A 26,251-nucleotide genomic window follows, 5' to 3' on the forward strand; every position below is an offset into this window, starting at 1 on the left:
AGCTCACTGCAGCCTCCTCCTCCCAGGCTCAAGCCATCCTGCCACCTCAGCCTCCAAAGTAGCTGGAACTACGGTCATGCACCACCATGCTCAGATAATTTTTGTAGAGTCAAGGTTTCCCCATGCTCCCCAGGCTGCTCTAGAACTCCTGAGCTCAATCAGTTTACAAGTTTATTTTGCTGAGGTTTAGAGCATGCCCATGACACAGCCTCAGTAGGTCTTGATGACTTGTGCCCAAGGTAATCAAGTTACAGCTTGGTTTTACACATGTATTAGTCCAATTTTTATGCTGCTGATAAAGACATGTGAAACCAGGCAATTGACAAAAGAAAGAGGCTTAATGAACTTAACAATTCCACACAGCTTGAAAGGCCTCACAATCATAGCAGAAGGCAAGGAGGAACAAGTCACGTCTTACTGAACTATGACAGTAGGTAAAGAAAGAGAGAGCTTGTGCAGGGGAACTCCTCCTTATAAAACCATCATATCTCAGGAGACTCATTCACTATCATGAGAACAGCACAGGAAAGACCTACCCCCATGATTCAGTTACCTCCCACCAGGTCCCTCTCACAACACATGAGAATTCAAGACAAGATTTGGGTGGAAACACAGCCAAACCACAGCATTCCTCCCCTGACCCCTCCCGAATCTCATGTCCTCACATTTCAAAACCAATCATACCTTCCCAACAGTCCCCAGAGTCTTAACTCATTTCATCATTAACTCAAAAGTCCACAATCCAAAGTCTCATCCAAGACAAGGCAAGTCCCTTCCACCTATGAGCCTATAAAACCAAAAGCAAGTTAGTTGCTTCCCAGATACAATGCATGTAGAGGCATTGGGTAAACACAGCCATTCCAAATAGAAGAAATTGGCCAAAACAGAGGGACTACACGCCCAAGCAAGTCCAAAATCCAGCAGGCCAGTCAAATCTTAAAAAGTTCCAAAATGATCTGCTTCAACCTAGATGTCTCACATCCAGGTCACAATGATGCAAGAGGTGGGCTTTCATGGCCTTCAGCAGCTCCACCACTGTGGCTTTGCAGGGTATAGCCCTCCTCCTGGCTGCTTTCATGGACTGGTGTTGAGAGTCTGCAGCTTTTCCAGGTACATGGTGCAAGCTGTTGGTGGATCTACCATTCTGGGGTCTGGAGGACAGTGGTCTTCTCACAGCTCCACTAGGCAGTGCCCCAGTAGGGACTCTGTGTGAGGGCTCTGACCCCACATTTCCCTTTTGCACTGCCCTAGTGGAGGTTCTCCATGAAAGTCCCACCCCTGCAGAAAACTTTTGCCTGCCCTGGGCATTTCCATACATCCTCTGAAATCCAGGCAAAGTTTTCCAAACCTCTATTCTTGATTTCTGTGCACCTGCGGGCTCAACATCTGTGGAAACTGCCAAGGTTTGAGGCCTCCACTCTCTGAAGCAACAGCCTGAGCTGTATCTTAGCCCCTTTTAGTCACAGCTGGAGTGGCTGGGACACAGGGCACCAAGTCGCTAGACTGCACACAGCAAAGGGACCCTAGATCCAGCCCACGAAATCATTTATTCCTCCTAAACCTCCAGGCCTGTGATGGAAGGGGCTGCCACAAATGCCTCTTACATGCCCTGGAGACATTTCCTAGTTGTCTTGGAAATTAGCATTTGGCTCCTCATTACTTATGCAAATTTCTGTAGCTGGCTTGAATTTCTCCTCAGAAACTAGGATTTCTTTTTTTCTATTGCATTGGCAGGTTTTAAACTTTATTTTATTTTTGAGACAGAGTCTTGCTCTCTTGCCCAGGCTGGAGTGCAGTGGCATGATCTCAGCTCACTGCAACCTCTGCCTCCCAGGTTCAAGTGATTCTCCTGCCTCAGCCTCCCAAGTGACTTGGATTACAGGTGCCTGCCAACATGACTGGCTAATTTATGTATTTTTAGTAAAGGCAGGGTTTCACCATGTTGGTCAGGCTGGTCTTGAACTCCTGACCTCAAGTGATCTGCCCAGTTTAGCCTCCCAAAGTGCTGGGATTACAGGCATGAGCCACAGCGCCCAGCTAGATTGCAATTTTTCTAAGCTTTTATGCTCTGTTTTTCTTTTAAAACTGAATGCCTTTAAGAGCACCCAAGTCACATCTTGAATGCTTTGCTGCTTAGAAATTTCTTCTGCCAGATACCCTAAATCATCACTCTCAATTTCAAAGTTCCACCGATCTATAGAGCAGGGGCAAAATGCTGCCAGTCTCTTCACTAAAACAACGAAAGTCACCTTTGCTCTAATTCCCAATAAGTTCTTTATTTTCATCTGAGATCACCTCAGCCTGAATTTCACTGCCATATCATTATCAGCATTTTTGTCAAAACTATTCAACAAGTCAGTAGAGAGTTCCAAACTTTCCCACATTTTCCTGTCATTTTCTGAGCTCTCCAAACTATTCCAACCTCTGCCTGCTATCCAATTCCATAGTCACTTCCACATTTTTAGGTATCTTTTCAACATCTCCCCACTCTACTGTTACCAATTTCCTGTATTAGTTCATTTCATGCTGCTAATAAACACACACCAAAGACTGGGCAATTTGCAAAATAAAGAGGTTTAATGGACTTACAGTTCCACATGGCTGGGGAGGCCTCAAAATCATAGCAGAAGGCAAAGAGGAGCAAGTCACATCTTACATGGATGGCAGCAGGCAAAGAGAGAGAGCTTGTGCAGGGGAACTCCTCTTTATAAAACCATCAGATCTCCTAGGACTTATGCACTATCACAAGAACATCATCAGAAACACTTGCCCCATGATTCAGTTACCTCCTACCAGGACCCTCCCACAACATGTGAGAATTCAAGATGAGATTTGGGTGGAATCACAACCAAATTATATCAGCACATTTTATGGAAATATAAGACATCAATCAGTACGTATAAGATGTACATTGGTTTGGTCCAGAAAGGCAGGACAGCTTGAAGTTGGGGAGGTTTCCAGGTCATTGATTTAGAGAATTTTCAATTGGCAGTTGGTTGAAAGAGTTTATATAAAGACCTGGAATCAATGAAGGGAGTTTCTGGGTAAAGATAAGGGGTTATAGAGACCAATGTTCGTATTACGCAGATGAAGCCTCCAGGTAGCAGGCTACAGAGAGAATAGATTGTAAATGTTTCTTATCAGATTTTAAAAGGTGTCAGGCTCTTATTTAATTCTCTCCTAGATCAGGGAAAAGACCTGGAAAATGAAGGAGATTCTCCACAGAAAGTAGACTTTCCCCACAAAAGACAGCTTTGCAGGACCATTTCAAAATATGTTAAAGTAATATAGTTTAGGGTAAAATACTTCAATTTGTTTCAGAGCCTGTCATGTGATGCTATACTAGAGTGGGGCTGGAATTTGATGTCTTATTGCACAAAAGTTTGTTTCATCAGTCTTAAGATGTCTGTTTTAATGTTTAATATGGACAGTTATGCCTGAATTTCAAAAGAAGGAGGGTATAAAATGAGGCATGTCCAACCCCACCTTCCCATCTTGGCTTGAACTAGTTTTTCAGGTTAACTTTGGAATGCCCTTGACTGAGAGGAAGGGGTCCATTCATATGGTTGGGGGCCTTAGAATTTTATTTTTAGTTTATAATGCCTTTTACAGAAATAGAAGATACTCTGAAGTAATTTGTTAAGTAATTTAAATGATGAAATTCTACATATCATACTGTCTTCTGAAGGAGTAATTGAGAAGTGTATTATCTCAGAATTGTGGGTTTGAACTAACTAACAAATCCATTTGCTTTCAGTTCCCTCCTCCATGAATTAAATGTATTCATTTTTTTTCTTTAGTAATGCCTGAAAAGTAGTCCTGATAATTAGAGTACTATTATGAATAACACATTGTGAAATCCAGAATTCTCAGGGTTTCTATGTTTGCTTGGCTAAATATTTTTGTTTGGTTTTGATTTTAATTTTTCAAACCTTTCCCTGTGAGGACCATATGGATCATCTTTCTGGTATAGTATGATTGTCTCCTATAAAACTAAAAAGAAAAAACCAACTCAAAAAATTGAGAGGACACAGACAGGAAGTTTTTCAAATGTCCTTCAGTCTACTTGTTTGCAGTTCCTCAAAAGAGACTGGTGCAAAGCAGTTCGGAGTTTAGAATAGCTTTGAAAGCATTTATTGTTCCAACGCTAATTTTAACCTTGTGATAAAGATTGCTTTTTGTATTCAGTTGAATGCGAGATCCAGTAATTGTTTGTCAAGGCTAAGTGCTGTAGGACATAATACATTTTTTTAAATGGTGTTTTGTAATTATAATACAAGCATTTTTATGGCCTAATATGTGAAAGAATGCTATTGAGTAGAATGATGAGAAAACAGACTTCAAATTTTATTATTTTAATTATTGTATCTCATAGCTGCTTAACTTACATTTAGGGTAGGTTGACTTTGTATGTATGCTCAAATGAATGATTTTCTTTAGCTGAATAATTTCATAGATTCTTGGCAGAAACAAACTTTTCTTCTCATTTTTTTCTTCACATTTTAGTCAGTAGGACATTGATGAGGAGGGTTCCCTGTTATCTTCATATTTGCACCGGCTTTCTTTTCTACTTGATTAGTTTATTTTACATTTTTTACTATAAAAATTGCATACCTACAAAAAGCGTATAGTTTAAGATATAATAAAAATGATTACCTTTTTCTCATTTCACAGGGTAAGAGAATATAAGTATTCCTGTACCTTTGATTCTATGTGTGCCTTCTCAATTATATTCTTTGCTCTTCCCTCGAAAGGTGACCATTTTGGATTTTATGATAATCATTTTCTTGCTTTTGCATATGTTTTTCACTTAATGTATTTCTAAACAGTGTACTACTTAGTTTTGTTTATTTTTTGCTTCATATAAACATAATTATATGTTTATATATATATATATATTTTTTTTTTTTTTTTTTTGAGACGGAGTTTCGCTCTTGTTACCCAGACTGGGGTGCAATGGCGTGATCTCAGCTCACCGCAACCTCTGCCTCCTGGGTTCAGGCAATTCTCCTGCCTCAGCCTCCCGAGTAGCTGGGATTACAGGCACACATCACTATGCCCAGCTAATTTTTTGTATTTTTAGTAGAGACAGGCTTTCACCATGTTGACCAGGATGGTCTCGATCTCATGACCTCGTGATCCACCTGCCTCGGCCTCCCAAAGTGGTGGGATTACAGGCGTGAGCCACCGTGTCCAGCCCGTCAGTTAACATTTCTTATTCGTATAAAATATTCTACGCTCTTCTGGCTTTCATTGGTACTGCCATGAAGTGAGCTGTCAATCTGCTTTTAATTTTTGTGAGTAGTCTTTTTTCCTCAGGTTATTTTTTAATTCTTCCCTTTCTTATTGGTGCTTTATATACTACAAAGTGTCTAGATATCAATTCTTTTAAAAACTTATTTTCCTCAATTTGTTGGTGTCTGGAATCTGAGAATTGGTGTCCTTCATCAATTCTGTTAAAGCTCTGACAGTATCTTTGGAAATAGTGCCTCTCCCATTTCTCTCCATTTCCTTCTTGTGAACTGCAATTTGATTTTTCCTTTACCTGGTTAATCTATTCTCCATGTCTTTTAACCTCTTGATCATGTTTTGCATCATATTTGTTTGTGTGTTCAGGTACCTTTCCTAGCTCTATCATCATATTATCTCCAAACTCTTAGGTTTTAATTTTCCGTATTATTGTTTTTATTTCTGGAAATTCTATTTGATCATATGTTACATCTTCGTGATAAACTTTGAGTTTCTCATTATGTATACATTCAAGTCTCTCATATTTTTAAGCATATTAAAATTTTTATACTCTACATCTGATAATCCCGTGATATACAAAAGATGTCATAGGCTCCTACCTGTGACACAGTTTTCTTCTCTTGTGGGCTTACGTTCCTTGTATATGTCTTTATGGGAATTTTTAAATATTTGAGGTAAAGTAAATTCTTCAAGAGAGAGTCTGAGATTGCTTTTGCTCGTTATCTAAGGACACCATGACTAGGAACCACTTTTAAACCAAATTTTTAACTTCTCAGTTTAAATTTTTTGGCTCACACAGGTTTAAATTCTTAGAAGAGACTTATTTCTGTCATTGATTGCTAAGGCTGAAATTGATACATGCCCCACCATTGCTTTCTAGTTATTTTGTAGTGAGAGTGTCACTTTTTCTTCGTCCGGTATTTATGTGGAGATTTCTACTCTGCCTAACCATGTGCTCAGTCCCAGACATTGTCTGCTGTCTCAGGTGTTTGTGATTCAGTTTCTAGGCCACCAGGGATGGGCAGAAACCTTGAGGGTAAACACCAGCCTATAGCTAATTTGCCCTTGTGAATCTCTGCTGGGTGCTTATTTATGATCTCTCAGAAATTTCCTTATTTTGATACCAGTATGGCTAGGCATCTTTTTAAAAAATATATCCTGTCTAGTAGTTTTATATATGTTATATTGCAAGGGATTTCTCTCAATATCTTAACTATGTTGTAGAAATGGAAAACTCCTCTCTGACTCTTTTAGACAATCCTTTAGATAGTAATCAGTTCATTTGTACTCACCTGTAGAATAGAGCCAGAGATTTACACAAGTTTTCTTAAAAGTAAAGATTTTTTAAAATATTTATCATTTCCAATGAAAATTCTGCTTTAATATTTGAAGATAATTAATAATTATTAAAACTGACTCATGCTTACACCTTCACAGCTGCTACTCTGGGCCTTAAAAGATTTCTTCAAAGTGTATCACATGATCATCTTATAAGCAGGCCAGCAGAAATTTCTAAGTTAATTACAGTTTGGCAGAGTGTATCCAAAACCTCTTATCTGAACAGTGAACCCAATAATTTAATCAGTCTGTCTGTTGATTAATCACGTTCTAATCCATCTGATATCAACACTAAAAAAGCCCTTCATCTGTTTCTTGTAAAACTTATCTCTGTGAATGCACAGCTGCTATGAGCTATTGGTATTAATAACTTGAATAGGAGACAGAACACAATGGATTCTCAAAGCCTGCAGAAAAAGTTTGAACTCCTTAAAACAGTCATTCAAGACTCTGCGGTCTGACCCAACTCTTTGTAATCCTCCCATCCTCATTTCCGGTTTATTTCCCAGCTTTAGCCGTAAACTTGTTAAAGCCAGTCACCTGAACTCTCATAACTTTGTTTTGACTGTTTCTGAAGCTAGTGAGTTGATGAATGAATAAACATTTATTTATCAAATACCACATGCCAGTCATGTGCTGTATTGCTTCATTTAATATCCTACGTCTTCTCTGTGATAGAGTGATGGTTATCCGGATCGGCAGATGAGAAGGTCAAAACACAAAACAAACCACTTTTAGTTTCTATTTTACAAAACTGTAAGCTCCTTGGAAAAGGGCAAAATGAAAAACAAAAGGCTACATGATTATGTGAGCCAGTATTTTTATCAGACAGAAATAAAATTCAGAAAATTAATCTCCATATTTCTGCTGTATAAGATACCACATCCTTTATATATGTTACACACGATCCAAGAGATGAGGAACATTTGGTGTTGAGTGAGCACCGGAGAATATGTGAGTAAAACTCCTTCCCTGACATATAGCAGACGTTCAGTCTAGTCAGTTTTCATTCATTACTCCCCTCTTTTAAGCCTAATCAGGGCGTATATTTTTTCTTATTCATTCTAGAACAATGTACTCTTCTTTGTTCTTCCTTTCCTATTTCTTCCACTGTTTTCCCTTCCTACATAGAATATCTGTCCATTCAGTCAGTTCAGCCTAGGCCAAGACTGAGATTAAGTACACACCATGCCATTTTGTGTTGACAGTCTTCAGCACACTAACACATGATAATAAGAGATTCCCAATGTAGTCTAAAACATTGGAGAACGTCAAAGGGTTCTGGAATTTTGATCTTGCAAGGTTTTGGGCCACAGGAATAGGAAATGGATCATCTTGTTTGATTCAAGACTATGGAGAGTTTTTATTTCACTAAATGACAATTATTTTGCCCGTTTTACCACCATTTTCCCAATAATCATTTATCAGTGTCTGTATATTTTCTTCTCAAGTTTCTAAGGTGAATTTAAATCTGCTGGTCCTGGCGTTGCAGATTCCTTTGTTACTAGTTGTCCGGTTCTCAATTACCCCCTCATTGTTTTCCTGAGCATCTGTGTGAATCCTAATTAATTTTCTCCTGCCAGACATAGTTCATTAAACAAGGGATAACTAACTAATGCAGCTTAAGCCCATTAGGGCCTCTGTCACCAGGGGTTAAAATCTGGCCTAAGAGATTACAAGTTTGGAAGAGTATCTTTTGCTATGACTTGTAAACTTGGGACCTGTCAGAGAGCTATAGCCGCTGTATTCTATTATATGAACTGAGACAGAGGAAGGCCTCTGTAGAGAGAGAGAAAAATGAGTAGATAAGCCAACAGAAACAGAGAGGAGAAACAGAATCTTTCCTAGCTGAGGTATAGTTGCATTTTTGCGTGTGTGTTTTGTGAAATACTTGTTCTCCTTAAGATAAAGGAAACACACCCCACTTTTTAAAAAGTTAACTTATTCAAGTTGATTTGTTTTTTTTCTTGCAACTGAAATCAGTTCTAATTACTATTATGTATAGCAAATGTTAGGAGGTCACTGACATCATTATTATTATACATATCACATGAGTATACCTCAGTTCTAGTCTCATCTCTAATGCTTACTAGATATGCAACCACGATGAGTAGGTTGCAATAATTTCAAAACAGTGATATATGTGATAGATTTGTGCTACACATATCTAAAATACTATTTTTTTTCTACAGTGTCAATGCTACAACTTCTCTGATAATTTATCTTTTATGTCTAGGATAATAGTGTGATTTTGCTTATTGTGTTTTCCATGTAGATAGGTCTGAAGTTCCTGATGACAAAAGGGCAAATTCTTCACTAATTCAGATATTGAATACTGTCTTTATATAAGATACTACAAGAGAAAAAATGATTTATTGAGAACAAATATTCATCTTGCCTACTCTGCTCCTCCAAGAAAACCAAGCAGAGATTATTCTGACCATTATAAAGTTTATTTTGGGGAGGAATCAAATGTTAATATACTTAGCTCATGAAGAAAATAAAATGTTAGCGAGTTCTTTCATAGCAGCCCAATTGCTCTAGAAACTGGGCCACTCTTGAACTTTTATTTCACTTTTAGCTATTCTCGGGGTAGCAGTATGTTAGTTATAATGATGGAATCCTACTCTGTAACAAGATATTTGTTGTTAGACTTGTTTGCAGAGTGATTTTCCTCTTTTATGGAATAATGCATAGTTAAATTGTACTTATCTCTGTAGGATTTTATCAGGAAAGTGATATATTTTAGGAGACAGTTTGTCATGAGGTACATTTAATTTTTGAACTCCTAATTTATAAAAACAAATAATTAAACTATTTTTGACAAAATATTTACAGCAAAATCTTGGAAGTTAAAAAAACAAAACAAATGTCTTAGATTTCAGCTACAGGTTTTCAGGTAAACTGATAAAACCTTCTCAATAGCTCATAGCAGCATACGCTGTACTACCACATAGCTCATTGAACAGATTTCTCATTCGGCCACACTTCTGCAGTTTAAGAGTAAAGCATCTTCATAATTATATATCACCAGTACTTTCAGAAAGCCCTCCTTGCTCTACGATTCCCAAGTTCTCCTCCAGCATCTACCCACTCCAAGAAATAACCTCTATGTTGAATTATTTCTTGTTGTTATCTTACTTATATTTATAGTTTTGTCATATTAGTATGTTTCACTAAACAATATGTTGCTTTGTGTTGTGTGTCATATTCTACATATTTTTCTAGAACTTGCCCTTTTCATTCGACAATATGTTTATAAAATTCATCCATTGTGTAGTTATGATTCACTCTGCAAATTTTATTTCTTATTTTCATCCAACTTTGTTTGACCCCATTCTTTTTAGTCTCTTACCCAGACATTTCTGCAAAGTTTTCTTTTTCTGTTCATTGTGGCCATTGTGACTGTTCTAATTCAGTAGTAACCATGGAAACATCATAAGTTTTTAGAATAAGAGAGGTCAAGTAAATGAACCTAAACAAATATGATCAGTCGGTTTACCATTTAAATCTCTTTTCTGATAGAGAAAAATCATTTCCATCACTTCACATGTTAAAAGGTCACTAATACTTGATGTTATAATGGTAGTTATAATATCACATAAAGCAGAGATATTACCTAACACTTCCTTTTCTATAAATATCTGTTTTTAAAAATCTGAATATAGTTAATGCACTGAAGATTAGAGCTATGGCAGTTTATCTTTTTTATTATAGAGAATGAACTCTTATATACTCTAACTATTCTTGAATATGTTTATTTTGTTATATTAACTCCCTTAAGCAATGCTAATAAGACTTAGCTATTAAATATTAAAGCAAAATATTCTCTTATGGAATCATGCTCAATTTCTAGTCTTCCCAGGTCAAAAGCTTTAGTAAGTTATTGTCCAATTATTAAACTCTAACTCTAGTTATGTAACCAAGGATAATTGGTTATATCCATGCTTTCATTCATCTTTCACTTAATTTAAAAATTCTAAGAAGTCTCAAGTCAGTGGAGAAAGTATTTGGCAAAATAATAGCAAACATGACTGAATTTGGGAAAGAAAATCTAGAATAATATTTATATTACTGACTTACTACTGGATGAATATATTGGAATTTTGCCACTTTAGTTGAATTTGGAAAATGTTGAATTTCTATGATGTTAACAAATGACTTACAGATAGTTAACAAGGTTTACAACAGTAGGCATCTGTAATTTGAGAAGTTATAAAGGGCTTTTTATCTTTGCTTGAATTAAGGAATGATAAAATTGACCTGTTTAAATAAACATTCTCTATTAAAAATCAACACAAAGAAGTAAGCATTCTCTATCATGAAGTAGATAAATTTCCCTTTGATTTGGTTTGTATTTTATGTTCATTATCTTGATTAAGGAGATCATCGATAACTCTTCTATGCTATATTTATATTTAACACATTGTAGAAGAGAAAAATAAAACAGCTCCAACATTAGCAAGAAACTTAACTCGTAATACACAAAGAAAAAAATTCTTAAAGGTAGAATTGTAGCTTTTGAGGTATCACTGAGCGGGGGAAATGCTTAAGAAAGAAGCATTTCCTTGACAGTTTTCCAATTAAATATTATCAGCTTATTGATCCTTTTGGCTAATGTGAGATGCTGGTCTCATGGTTATTAGTAGGGTTACTGTAAATAGCACATAGCTTAGACTTTGTGAACCATGAGGTTTGCCCTTATTGGTTATAGGTGAAATTTCTATTCTGTGTCTTATATTCTATGATATTTTTAAAATTTCTGTGTATACTGTTAAGATGTGTTCTTAGCCTGCAGGAAAAACATAAAAGACAACTGTAGTTGGACAGCCTCCTTAGCTAGGAAATAGCCTAAGTGGTCATGGACCAGTTTAGGTATTCACATCCACATGAACCAAAAAAGCCTGGGAGTTGGACTGTATCTGAATGGGGCCATTCTGTTTAAATCCTAGAGATCAGCGATACCCGGCAGTTAAGAACTAGCAATCAGGAAGGTCTTAGAAGCTGCAGTGTGATGACGTTCAAGCATGCTTTCTGTCAGGGAGTCTTCACAGAAGGCTGCCTTGAGAAGGCCTATAGCAGTGGGTGATTTGTATCACAGCACTTGGTTCAGGGATCTAGCCATGATAGGGGGTGTACTGAGTTGTAGAAAAAGGGATCCCTGATGGATCAGAAGAAGCAAGTAAGAACCCCAACTCTAGAGAAATGGACTAGCAGGAAAAGATCTAAGCATAGTAATAAATCCTGAACTTTGAATAAAAGCCCGTTTTTGCTATAAAGACATACCTGAGACTGGGAAATTTATAAAGAAAAGAAGTTTAATTGGCTCATGGTTCTGCACGGGCTCTACAGGAAGCAAAGCAGCATCTGCTATTGCGGAGGTCTTAGGAAGCTTCCAATCAAGGCAGAAGGTGGAGGGGGAGCAGTCACATCATATGACAAAGCAGGAGCAAGAGAAAGAGGGGAGAGGTGCTACACACTTTTAAAGGGCCAGATCTCATAAGAACTCACTATCATGAGGACAGTACCGAGAGGATGATGTATGAGAAATTCTCCCCATGATGCAATCAGTCACCTCCACCAGGCCCCACTCCAACACTGAGGATTACATTTCAACATGAGATTTCGGTGGGGTGCACATCCGAACTATTTCATAGCCCAAACCCCCTGCTCTGTTCAACAGCAGAAAGTGGCCAGCAATAAATGCCTTTGGTTCCCATACTTCAGGACAAGACTCATTCTAGTGCCTATGGTTTTAGTCTAGACTCATTTAAGAAACAATGCTTAAGCACCACTAAAGGCCAGGCTGGAAGCTGGGTGTATGATAGTAAACAAGATATAGTTTCTTTCCTTACAAGTCTTATGCTGTAGTGGAAGGTACAGTCAGGAATATAGACAATTACAATAAATGGTAGTAAGAATGCCAGTTGGGAAAGTATATATTGTTATAGTGCCATGAATCAGAGCATGTTACTAAGACTCAATGGAGCTGGAGAGAGAAGAAAGACTTCTCAAAGAAACTGAAGTCTAAGTGAAGATCTGGAGAACAGGCAGGAGTAGGGATGCTGCTGACATGAGTCAGTTTTGTTGAATATGCCTGAAGAACCTGCTTTGTGATCAAAACCAGAGGCCTCATTATTTACCCACCTACACAGTACCAGGGCACTTGACTTGGCAAACCAAATACAGACTTCACTCCTCCTTGGCCAAGAGATCCCGTGTAGAGAACAACTTGTGGTCTAGGCTGGACTTACTTAGGTGAAGGGCGTTTAGAGTAGAGAGTAAAGCAGAGGAAAGGAGGATCTCAAGGCTTAAAGAGTATGTCTGTTGAAAATCGGAACATAGAAGAAAACCGGCCTCATTTGAGTGAAACATTACAAGAATTGTCTTCTCAGACCATGAAAACACCAGAGGACCCACTCGGTGAGCTTCACAGAGCCACCTGTAGGGATGCAGAACATACATTTAAGCATTTGCCAAGATGGAAAGTGACCCAATAGGCTTGAGCTTCCTGCAGTAACTCTATTTGTCATTTTACCCATTAAGATTGTGAAACATGGTTTCACAATAGCAAATCAAAGCAAGGCTGGTGATGTTGCACACAATTACAATAGAAATGGAATGGCTTAATTAGTAAAAAATTAGCTGGCATGATTCCTATAAGTTAAAATGTACATATTTAAGGAGGTTTATTGTAACATTTATACCATTTATTTTATAATATACTAATTCGAATGTAAAAGTGAATGTAAATTACCAGAAATTAACATGCAGTGTGAAGAAAAGTCCTTTTATCCTCTGCAACTGTAGCATTTGGCAGATTCAGGAATAAATAATCTTTTGTGGCAAGGGTATGCCTTATCAAACATATGCAGATCAGCACTAATTAATGCTAATTAAGGTTTCCTGTCTATCTAGTTGGAAAAACGTCCAAATGTTATGAAATCCAGTTAGTATGCCTATTACGCTAATTGTTTTATATGGGGTGGTTCTTAATTAAAATATGTAAATTGACCTTAATTGCTATATACTAATGGGGGTTCATGTTATCTTACTAAAAGTGACAAGATGGTGAGGAGGGGTACTTAAATGACTAATTCTGATAAATCCTTAACTAAATGACCTTTACTCAAAATTAATTTTAATTGGAAGTTGGCAAAAGAAACATTTTCCTTCTTTGTTTCTTTTTAGTTTTAAGTAATGGAAGGATGTCATTCTTCTTTGTTAATACAGCTTTAGAAGCAGTTGTAGATTGTTAATTACACTTAACAAGCAAGTTAATTTTACTGTTTACTGTTTATTGGTATCAGGAAATTATTGATATATTCATTTCGGTCTTGGAGAAAGTGACTTTCTTCTCACTGAATGTGAACATATAGTTATAATCCTATAGGTAATTTGACCCAGCCAGTTTGTTAGAATATGTGTTAACAGTTGATAAGCCAGTAATATTAATATGTATTCCTTGGCTGATTTACATTGGAATTACTTTTTTTTAGAAAAAAATATATACTTTAAGCAAACATTAACTCTTATTGGAGTTAAACTGATTGGAGATACCTAGATTAAATAGACAGAAATGATAAATTTTTGCATACCTATTATGTTTTTATTATTTAATTGCAACCAAATTAAAATGTGTATGCCCTAAATCAGTGTTAATGAATATAAATATACTTATTTTTACACTATACTAAACCTAGAATTACAAGAAGTAATTTAGCTAACACTTAACAAATACTTTATTTTACCTTTTTATTTGCAAATAGCTTATGTTCAATTCTAAATTAACATATATTAAAAATTCCTCTGCAAAAATGTGCAAAGGGACTTCAGAAAATATTGTCATATGGAAATGAGCAGATAATAAAGATTATAGGTTTTCTTTGTCAAAAGGAGACTCAGTATCTTTACTCTTTCATCAGGACATTGTGACAAATGTTTCACCCAGAATCATCCGGGGGACCACCTCTGGCCCCATGTATGGCCCTGGACAAAGCTCCTTTCTGAATATTGAGCTCATCAGTGAGAAAACGGCTGCATATTGGTGTCAAAGTGTCACTGAACTAAAGGCTGACTTTCCAGACAAAGTAAGTGTGATTTAACATCTAAAACAAGAGAATTGGCATAAGTTGGTGAATGTTTATTTAAACATCCAATTCATAGGCTTATAAATATTAATGTGTATATTTTATTAAAGAATCTGCCAGTTGCTTTGCTGATGCATAGAAAGATAAAAAAGAAAGAAAAGCTCAAGAACTCATAAAAATCCACACAGTGTAAGGCTTTGTTATAAATGGGTGCCATGTAAGATGGAAGAAGTATCTACATAAGCAGAAGGAAGAGAAATGAAATACTCATTTTACTGAGTTGGTTTTCACTGTATGTGGCTAGTATTTATGAAGGTGATGACCTTAGGAAGAAATTGCAGACTGTAAATCATTTTAAATATAAACCTGAGGCAGAAGCAGCATATCTTCCTATAAAGTTTATATTTTTTCAGTGGGAAATAATTTACCAAATAATTTTGACACTCTTACACTAAATTAGTCAACTATCTTTTATAAAATCTTTTTTTCCTTTAAAGAACCATGCATAAATATTGCAGTAAAATCAGGCTTAAATATAATAGTATTTTTCCTTCCATAGTCTGGTAAGGGTTATCCTTAGTGTCATTTATTTATTGTTCCTCTCCTTCCCACCTCCCTCTCCCATTTCCTCTTTTTTTCCTACTCCCACTCCCTCTTACTGTCTTCCCTCCTCCCTTTTCCCCTCCGTCCTCCTCAATTCTCTGTATCTTTCAAACACACACAACTTATTTCTCTTCCTTTCATTCTTTCAATGAACTGGTAGTGAATGGAGGTTGAGGTTTGAGGCAATGTGTGTGTTTATGTCATGGAAATTTTTTTTTCTAACCTATATATGTCTCTCAAAGACAAAAGAGAACATTTAAGTATAGTAATGATAAATATTTTTAAATCTATTGAAATTTGTGGATGTTTGTCTACAAACTGATAAATTGCAAATTCTCACAAAGGAATGTGGAAATCACACAACTGCCTTGCCCAGGAATATAGAAATCACACAACTGCCTTTCCCATCAAGTTTTTTTTTTTTTTTTCTGTGTTAGACAGCTCTAATTATTTCAAAACTCTCTTAACTTGAAATAAAATATGTGCACGTAGAACAAATATAACTTATCTTCCACAAGACAGTCTTTTAGATGTGAAGGGAATTATCAAGACCCGTCTAAAATCTATAGTTTCTGATTATTAGGAATTTTTCCCTTTCTGAGCTTAATTTTAAAATAATCCCTATTTTCACATTATATAATTAACTCTATATAAGAGTTATGCTGAGCTATTTGTTCTTTAAAGGATCCACATCTTTTGGGAAGCTTTTCTCTGAATGATAAGGACAAAAAAATGGTCAACTATAAAAAGAAATAATATGTCTGTAAACTTGATCTACAGTATTAAATACTTTGACAGATACTGAACATGCAACATAATAATAATGACAATAATATGTTGTGAGCACTCATATAGCACGTGCTAGGCACAGTTATAAAAGTTTTATTTATTTTAAAGTCATTTGATTTTTTTGAACAGGCTTGTAAGATAGGTAGTATTATTTTCTCTATTTCACTGATAAGGAAACTGAGGCACGCAGAAATTGAGTACCATGTCCATCATTACACACCCAATATATGGTGAAGCTAGAATTTGAACTTGAAATTTGCTTTTACTATCCATGCTTCTGTCTGATAACAGCGTTCTTTGGTGCAGTGCATTGGCCTATGTTGTTCTTAAATATTCAGTATTTTTTTTTTTTGAAAAACTAGAGATGGGGTCCCCCCACCTCTGTAGCCCAGGCCAGAGTGCAGTGGCACCATCATGGCTTACTGCAGCCTCTAGCTTTTAGGCTCTAATGATCCTCCTGCCTCAGCCTCCCAAGTAACTAGGCCTACAGCCTCATGCCACCATGCCCAGCTAATTGTTTAACTTTTTTGTAGAGATGAAGTCTTGCTATGTTGCCTAGGCTGGTATTGAACTCCTGGACTGAAGCAGTCCTCCTACCTCAGCCTCCCAAAGTGCTGGGATTACAGGTGTAAGCCACTGTTCCCAGCCCAGTATTACATTTTAATGCAATATGAGAACAATATGAAATATAATTTCTAAAATACTGTTTCAATAGTATCTAGATAAGCTAATATGTCTGAAAAAAAGTCATTTTTCTGGAAAATAACTCCTATCAATTGATTGTCTTAACTTCAAATGATACTTTTTCTCTTTTTGGGGTAGGAGTAAGTTGTTGTAATAATGACCACCAAGAAATGACAGTAAGTGGACAAGAAAGCTGAATGAAATGCTTGCTTTGTGATTCTACACTCAAGTAGAAAGAAGAGACATAGTTAATGTTCTTTTCAATTTCCCTGGGGATAATTTTCTTCTCTTAATGGTTTTTCTTGAGAAAACACTGCATCCTTTTCTTGTTTCTAATGCTTTTCCCTATTTAGATTGTACACATTTTTCCTTTTCTGTATTTGTAAAACTAATTTCTAATATTTTTACTCCTCATATCAAAGATAATATTTTAAATACAATTAAAATGGCATTCCCATTTGAACCCATAGAAATAATGTGTGTGCACCTAGATATTGCCATGCTGAGAGTAGACAGACCCCCACTGTTTTGGAATTATTCTGATGGGTTTGCCCAATGAGCTGAATGAAAGAAGGTGACCCTTCATTTTCCAAGTTTAATTATCACTCTCGCTGGAGTTTTTTCACATCATTCTCGAGTGCATGACTGCCACCTTTAATGACAGGCACTGGACAATTCAACCCACTGTGGCAGCTTCTAAGCAAAAGCTAACTTTTCTGATAAAAAGAATTGTGCTGGATGGGGATATAGGTCAGCTAATATCAGTAGCTGATATCTCTGTTTCAAGAGAGGGTGAGCACCAGTTGACCATGAACCGGAGGAGACAGCAATGAATTTCTTGAATGTAAAGGCAGCGAGACCTCTGAAATATATTGTAAGGGTTTATCTCTGAATTGTCACAGTTATACTAAAGCCTACATTCACACTAGACTTCTACTTGGCTTTCAAGGTTTCCTTTTATTTATCTGTGAATTAAATTGGGCACATTGATCATTGTAGTGACAATTTATTACTAAGAGTTTTTTGTTCCTAAGTTGAGATTTTGTAATGCTTGTTATTAAATATACAGAATAACTAGGGCTTGCAGAAGTGAATTTAAAGTGAATCCTTTTATTCTCAATGCAGAAACCTTATGAATCATATATTTCGGGCCTTGGAAAAAAATGTTTTAACAAAAAAATATATGCTGCACTTTGAATGCACTGAATTAGGAAGCAAAGACTGAAATTTTTTTATCATTTGTGGCAGCTAAAGTAGGAAGCAAAAAGTAGGGCTTCAGCAGTGAATCAACTAGTGAAGATAGAAACAGAGATGACGGCTGTGTTAGAGAAATTAACAAAGGAGGAACAACTGATATGTAAATATATTACAGTACACCTCATTTCTGTAAAAAACACTTTCTCATTTAATTACTGAGAGATCAGCATTGTGCACATTAGGTTCAAACTGACTCCATCAGCACTCCTGCAGGTGCTTTACTGTCAGCCTCTAAATATTGAGTTCTTAACATTCTTTTTTTTTTCTTTTTTTTTTTTTTTTAATTTTTTTATTAAAGAGAAAGAGAGAGAGAAAATGGGGAGGAGGAAAAAGGAAGAGAAAGAGAGAGAGAGAATGGGGAGGAGGAAAAAGGAAAAGAAAGAGGGAGAGAGAATGGGAGTATTGCTTTCTTGTCCAGGCTAGAATGCAATTTAGTAATGAGTGTTGAAAACCTCTTGTATACTGATAATTATACTTAATGATGTAGTCAGGAAGGAATAAGGGAAGAAGATAACAAACAAACAGCCAACCAATATTTCATTTAAACCTATGCAATGCTATGCGATTACTGAGGAGTGATTTACTTCCAATTATATAGTCACTTTTGGAATAGGTGTGAGGTGGTAATGTATGTTTTGTGTATTTGAAGTGGAGAGTTCTATAAATGTTTATTAAGTTTACTTGTTCCAGGTCTGAGTTCAAGTCCTGAATATCCTTGTTAATTTTCTATCTCGTTGATCTATAGAATGGTTAGCTCTTCTTGTTACATTGATCCTTTTACCATTATGTAATGTCCTTCTTTGCCTCTTTTGATCTTTGTTGCTTTAAAGTCTACTTTATCAGAGGCGAGAATTGCATCTCCTGCTTTTTGTTTATTTGTTTATTTTTACTCTCTGGTTGGTAAATCTTCCTCCTTCTCTTTGAGTCTTTGTGTATTGTTGCATGTAAGATGGGTCTGGATGCAGCATACCGATGGGTTTTGGCTTTTTATCCAATTGAAATATATATAAGTTTAATACTGGTGTTTGATGCTAGCTGGCTGTTTTGCCCATTAGTTGATGTAAATTTTTCATTGTATTAATGTTCTTTGCTTTTTAATATATTTTTGGAAAGGCTGATATTGGTTGTTCCTTTATATGTATAGTGCTTCTTTCAGAAGCTCTTGTAAAGCAGGCCTGGTGGTGGTGAACTCTCTAAGTACTTGTTTGTTCGCAAAAGATTTAATTTTTCCTTCGCTCATAAAGCTTAGTTTGGCTGGATAGGAAATTCTGGGTTGAAAGTTCTTTTCTTTAAGGATGTTAAATATTGGTCCCCACTCTTTTCTGGCTTGTAGGGTTTCTGCTGAGAGATCTGCTGTGAGTCTGATAGATTTCCCTTTGTGGGTAACCTGACCTTTCTCTCTGGCTGCCCTTAGTATTTTCTCCTTCATTTCAACCCTAATAAATCTGGCAATTATGTGCCTTGGGGTTGGTCTTCTTGAAGAATATCTTTGTGGTGTTCTCTGTATTACCTGGAGTTGAATATTACCTTGCCTTGCTAAGTTGGGAAAGTTTTCCTGAATGATATCCTGAAGAGTATTTTCCAACTTGGATTCATTCTCTTCATCACATTCAGGTACACCTATCAAACGTAGATTAGGTCTTTTCACATAGTCCCATATTTCCTGGAGCCTTTGCTCATTCCTTTTTATCCTTTTTTCTCCAATCTTGTCTTCTCGTTTCATTTCACTGAGCTGGTCCTCGACTTCCGATATCCTTTCTTCTGCTTGATCAATTCGACTGTTTAAGCTTGTGCATGCTTCGCGAAGTTCTCGTGTTGTGCTTTTCAGCTCCATCAATTCACTTATATTCCTCTCTAAATTGTCCATTCTTGTTAGCATTTCGTCAAACCTTTTTTTAAGGTTCTTAGTTTCTTTGCATTGGGTTAGAACAAGTTCTTTTAATTCACAGAAGTTTCTTATCACCCACGTTTTGAAACCTGCTTCTGTATTGGAACACACTCGTAATCTATTAAGCCTTGTTCCGTTACTGATGAGGAATTGCGATCCCCTGTAGAGGGAGAGGCATTCTGATTTTGAGTATTCTCTGCCTTTTTAGGCTGGTTTCTTCCCTTCATTATATATGTATCCGTCTGTTGTCTTTGTAATTACCGACTTTCTAACTAGGTCTCCGAGTGGACGTCCAACTTTTTGATTCCCAGCGCCGAAATCTGAGCAATCCACTGCGCCGGCCAAAACAGCGGTGTTAAGATTGATGGTGCCTTTCTGCCCAGGAATCTCTGGACTCTGCACCAAGAACTGCTGCTTTAAGGCGCCAGCAAAACCGCCGCGCCGGCCACAAGAGTCGCTCTGGCGACCCGTGGAGCTCCTCCGCTGGGAATCTCCTGGTCCGTGAGCTACAAATATTCGTCTGAAAGTGTGGCGTCCTCTCGTTCTCTGCACTTTCACTGGGAGCTACATGCCCGAGCTGCTAGTGGTCAGCCATCTTGGATCTCCGAGTTCTTAACATTCTATGTGTACCATGGACTCCTTAGGCACTCTGGTGAAGCTTAGGCGCCTCTTTCCAGAATGTTTTTGAATGCGTAAAACAAAATTCATAGGGTTAAAAGGATTCTCAGTATCTCAATCAAAATATATGATATAGTAATATATGCTTTTTTAAAATTAAGTCACTAAGTAACACAATCTAGTGGTGGGTCTGATAACTACTAAAATTTTGATGTCGTGGTGAGTATAAGTACTTGCGATTACTACAACTCTACTGTGATGTTCTGTGATTTTTGTTGGTGCAAAGTAACAGATATCAATAGTGCCACTATGGTTTATTGCATTCATCATCTTAAAAACATCAGACAATTGACTGGGCACGGTGACTCATGCCTATAATCCCAGCACTTTGGGAGGCCAAGGCAGGCAGATCACTTAAGGTCAGGAGTTTGTGACCAGCCTGGCCAACATGGCAAAACCCCGTCTCTACTAAAATTACAAAAAATTAGCCAGGTGTTGTGGTGGGCACCTGTAATCCCAGCTACTCAGGAGGCTGAGGCAGGAGAATTGCTTGAACCCGGGAGGTAGAGGTTGCAGTGAGCCGACATCACATCACTGCACTCCAGCCTAGGCAACAAGAGCGAAACTCCACCTCAAAAAAAAAAAATCAGACATTTTATATATTTAGAAAGGAGAGGTTTATGGACTAGGAAGCAGGCTTCTGGCCAAAACCAGAGACAGACCCTTCAAGGAAAGAAAGGTGAGACAGGAATTTATAGTAAAGGGGTTGGCTAAGTATATATACTAGGTTATAGAAGTGATGAATATTAATGAAGGGGTCTTAACACCTAAGTTACATGTTAGGTTATAGGAGAAGCCGTGAATATTTACGAAGGGGCCTTAATGCATGTGTACTGAACAAACATGCATATTATATACATGTAGTGTTCACTTTGCAGTGGAGACTTAACGTCGGAATGTATTACAGTTGGAATCTATACATCAAAAGGTGAAGCAGAGACAGGAGGGCTCTCAGTGCACAGCCTCTGTAAACTGGCCAGAACCAGTCCATGGTTTGTAGTCTCTTATCAGGAGAAAGTTGCTAAAATCCATCTCTTGTCCAATCAAACTTGTAGTCATGACTTGTGGAACAGGGGAAGTCAGTCAGTGTCTGGTGATCAGTGAGCTGTAATTGTTTTTATATTGCTTATCTTGAGGCCAGTGCTTGTTTAACTGCTGAAGAAAAAAAAAATCCTTGTGGCAGTGAGAACAGTTTATTCTTTAAGTGTAGAGGTGCTTGACTTTACCTTTGCCTGGCATGGCCTGAAGTCTCCTTTATAATTTGGTATCTTATTGACACACGAAGTCCATTCTGTCTCACCTGGGGACTGAGGGGCTTTTTTTTTTAATTTATACATTCATGATTGAAAAATCCTAAAGTTTAGAAGACTGGTAAAAATAAAGGTCTAAATGTTTTGTCACTCAAGTTTATGAATTTCTGTATTCTATAAAGAGTCTATGGACCGCAGGTTAAGAACTTGTATCCATTAGCTCTCTATTCTGTTTGGACGTTGGGATCTCCTGAGAAGCATTAAAAAGATATTTATGGTTAGGCCCTCTTCTGTTCAATCATTTCAGAAATCTCGTGTGGATACAATGTACATATATGTATGTGTGTGTGTATAGATGTATATATATATGTATGTATATGTGTGTATATGTATATGTGTGTGTGTGTGTGTATATATATATACACACGTGTATGTATTTTTTATAAAGTTCATCAATTGATTCTACTGCATACACAGCCAGCATTATTTATAGCTCTTGACCTATATTATTAAATATTTTTAAAACTCCTATATCAGAACAATATATTAAGAGCATTTTATATGTTCCAGGCACTGCGATAAGGGCTTTATGTATCTGTGAAGCAGAGATTTTTTTCCCATTTTAACAGATGATGAAACTGACATTTAGAGATATTGCACTGACTGTCTTGGGTCACAAAGGTAGTGAGTGAAAGCACTAGGACTGGAAGGCTTTCCATTATACCTTGAAGAAGTATTTCATTTGGCCCTAAGTAGCCTGAGAAATTAAGAATATATGTTATTCCAGTCCTTTCTTTCCCCCCCTCTTAAGTGGGCATTCTTAAATATAAACTTTCAAAAAAGAAAACAAACGATTTGACAAAGAAGTTATGTTATCAGCCAATCATTGTCTTACTCTTAGTCCCAGCTAAGGACATTTTATACCCGGCTCTTACTACTTTGCAAGGATGTAGCTGTCTATAGAAAATAGCATCAGTGGGACTCAATTTAGACTTTGATTTGAGCTGTTACCTGGCCTCATCTGAAATTCTGTATTCTAACACGGGAAAGTCAGGGAATTGAGTCAAATCTAGGTGTGCTGCAAGTGAGGAGAATGCTTATTGCTTTTTTGATGGGTGTTCGTTAGCTCACAGCTCCTGTACAGTCTTCTTGCCATCTCCATGAAGACTGCCTCAGCAAAAGGAGGCTTCTATTTCTTTGAAGTTTTTATAATTAAGTTTCACCTTATTAGAAATAGGGGGATTTTTATTACTCACACAACTTGTTTAAAAAAATAAAACGTAGTAACATGTGAAACCATAATATATCTGTTGTCAGGCCAGCAATGGCCAGTACAAGATAATTACCTTTGTTTTTTATCGAAGAACTTCGAGAGCATAAACATCACCTTAGTTCTTTTGCCTTGTATCCCAAAGAGGATATTTACAAACAGAAATTTAAGAGTCTCTGTACTGAAGGGACTCCTCCTTTGCTCCCTCTGGTATTTTTTGAGCTTGTCAAGTCCTTGTTTCTGTTGATTTCTACACAGTCCCATGCTGATTTATTTTAAATAAATTAGTAGAAACTGCTGAAGCTGCTATTGAAGGGAAGACTAGTATATCCCCAGGAAACAGTTCACTTTTTTTGCACTAGAGCTTAAGCAGTGATTTTCTGATATTCATGAATTCTAGAGGTGATATATACTTACATCCCATCCTTCTTTCTTTTCCAAAATTCAAGGCAAATTTTAACTCAAATCATCTGGTGACATTATTTTGTGGACCTTTAAAAATATTCTTCTAATTTGCAAAAAAAATAAGAATAAATCATAATAGTAGTAGAAATTTAAAATATAAGAGTGGTTAGGAGTAAAAATATCCATGCCCACTTATCCTAACAAAACCCTGTTTGTCTAGAGTTGTTGTAGTCTAGGAACTAAAGGCAGAGGGCTTAGAGTCAGAATAGCTTTGAATCTCAACATCTCCTCTGACTGGCTTTTTATGACACTCTCAGCCTCAATTCCTCATCTGTGTGACTCTCAGAGGTTGTTGTAAACATTGTGAGAGGTTATGTATAACATTTTGACACATGGTAATTATTCACTACCATAAATTAGATTGCATAGAAAATTTATGCATTTGGTTTTTATCCCTACTTTTAAAATAATAGTTTTTTTTCATATGTCGTAAAAAGGAGATTTGGCAGGTCAAAGGTAACAGCATGTTTATAGCTTTTTTTATATTGACCAAATGATTTTCAAAAACTTGGTGAATGTGGTTTTTATATAAAATATATTATTTCAGAAATAATTACCAATTTAAATATTAAACACTAACTTGCTAAATATGTTTTTTAGTGACTCCTTCAATTTGAGTTCATTATATGTCCTATATCATATAAGGTCTTTGGACTCCTTGTCTAATGTTTTATTTATTATACTTTCTGTTTTAATATCATTCATTCATTTTACCTCACAGCTTCTCATTAAAACACTTAAATAGTGACAGCTATTTTCTTTGTATCAGCACAGAAGCAAAGGAAAAATTAAAATGTATTTAATTCCACAAAACAAGGTTAGCAAAAAATGAATCAAATATATAATATGGCTCACAGATCTGTGATTAGTTTATGGCTCCATGTAGCCAAGTATTTTCTTGACACAGGACATTTGTAGTTCTTTAAAATAAAACTTTAGTGCATCCTAGATGGAAATGGGGACTGGATTTACCCTCCCAATGGAAACAACAACAGCAGAAATCTTAGAAAATACATGAAACAACAGCTTTTAAGACCTGGAACATCAGGCAATAAAGGAGAGTGGTCACTGAGAGACAGAAAACAAAGGACCTGAGCTCTACTCTTGCCCCAAGCCCTGAGTTGAGGAGAGAGAGCAAGTGGTTAGAATTCACAAGACAAAGTAACCGAAAGCAGAGAGCTGCATAAAGAGAATTCCAGAGACCTGCTGGTGTTCTCCTGAGTACGCAGTAGAGTGCAGATCAGCTCATGCATGTGAGTAAACAAAGAGACTGGAAAAAAGGATGAATGACATGCACTAGTCCTTGGTTCTTACATATATCTGGGAATAGTGACTGTTCTTGCCAGCCAGACTGGAAAACCCTATGACCACAAGCATCGAATAGAATATAAATAAGAGTCTTAATTAAGTATTGGGGAATAATTAGCCCTAGGCTGAGCACTGCTTTGGTCATGCTCAGTAAATGTTAAAGGTGAGATCTGAAAGGATCAATGTGTTTCCATGTAACTTAACTGCAACCCAGAGCAAAGCTGAAGAATATTTATAAGAATACAAAAATACCTAGTACCAAACAAGGTAGGATTCACAATAACCAGCATTCAGTAAAAAATCATCTGTTTTGTAAATAAGTAGACAAATATAAGCCATCATAGGAGGAAAATTAATATAGTCAAACCATCCTGGAACTGACAAGATGTTAGAATTAGCAGACAAGTACAATAAAGCTGTGGTTATAACTATATTCCTTATGTTCAAAAAGTGAAGACATGAAAGATAGATAAAAGATCTAAATAAAACTACCAGAAATGAAAACTACAATGGATAAGATGAAAGGTATACTGAAAGCTATGAACAGCACATTAGTCATTGCGTAAGAAATGATTAGTAACCTTAAAAATACAGCAATAAAAGCTATCCAAAATGAAGCGCGCGCACACACACACACACACACACACAGAGAAAGAGAGAGAGAAAAAAGAGAAAGAGAGAAGTAAGCATACCATCAGGGAGCTGATGACAGTAAGTGGTCTAATATATGTGTAATTAGAGTTCCGAAAGGAAATTGAGGAAATACAGAAAAAAAATTCAAGAAATAATAGTGCAAAATTTTCAGTTTTGCCTAAAACTACAAAGCCCACAAAACACCCCTTTACAAAAAACCCAAGAAACTTAATCAACTCCAAGCATAAGGAACATTAACAAAACTATACGAGGCAATATAGTGTAATCCGATCAATTAAACCAGTGATATAAGAAAATCTTAAAAGCAGCCAGAGAATAAAGACATGTTCTGTACAGAGAAACACTTGTGACAGTTACTAGTGTGATTAATTGTAAGTAACAATCTAAGCTACAAGACAGAGGAGCAACATCTTTAAAGCACCGAAAGAAGAAAAAGACAAATACTAACCTAGATTTCAAAATCCAGCCACATACCTTTTTAAAATATAAGTGAAATAAATAATTTTTCAAGCATAATAAAAGGAGGTCTACACTACATAACATTAAACTGTTTTAGGCAGATGGAATATGATACCAGGTCAAACTGTGGTTCTATACAAAGGAATAAAGAGCATCAGCATTTGTAACTACATGGGTAAATATAAGATGTTTACCTATTAAGTCACTTTAGAAGAAAATAGGTTGTTTAAGCAAAAATTATTATAAGAGCCGGGCGCGGTGGCTCACG

The 26,251-nt window shown here is 36.5% G+C and overlaps 1 protein-coding gene across 3 annotated transcripts in view; it reads left to right on the top strand.

Moving 5' to 3' along the window:
- DPYD (dihydropyrimidine dehydrogenase) overlaps nt 1-26,251 on the top strand; it is an 865,822-nt gene that overhangs the window by 492,783 nt on the left and 346,788 nt on the right. For all 3 annotated transcript variants that reach the window (XM_012458470.2, XM_012458472.2, XM_012458471.2), the window contains one exon: nt 14,514-14,678. In XM_012458470.2, coding sequence (XP_012313893.2) covers nt 14,514-14,678 — 165 coding nt within the window. The remainder of the gene's footprint in view (nt 1-14,513; nt 14,679-26,251) is intronic.

The sequence above is a fragment of the Aotus nancymaae genome, unplaced genomic scaffold, assembly GCF_030222135.1.
Source record: "Aotus nancymaae isolate 86718 unplaced genomic scaffold, 86718_ANA_hifiasm-v0.15.2.pri h1tg000103l, whole genome shotgun sequence".
In the NCBI taxonomy this organism is placed as follows: Eukaryota; Metazoa; Chordata; class Mammalia; order Primates; family Aotidae; genus Aotus; species Aotus nancymaae.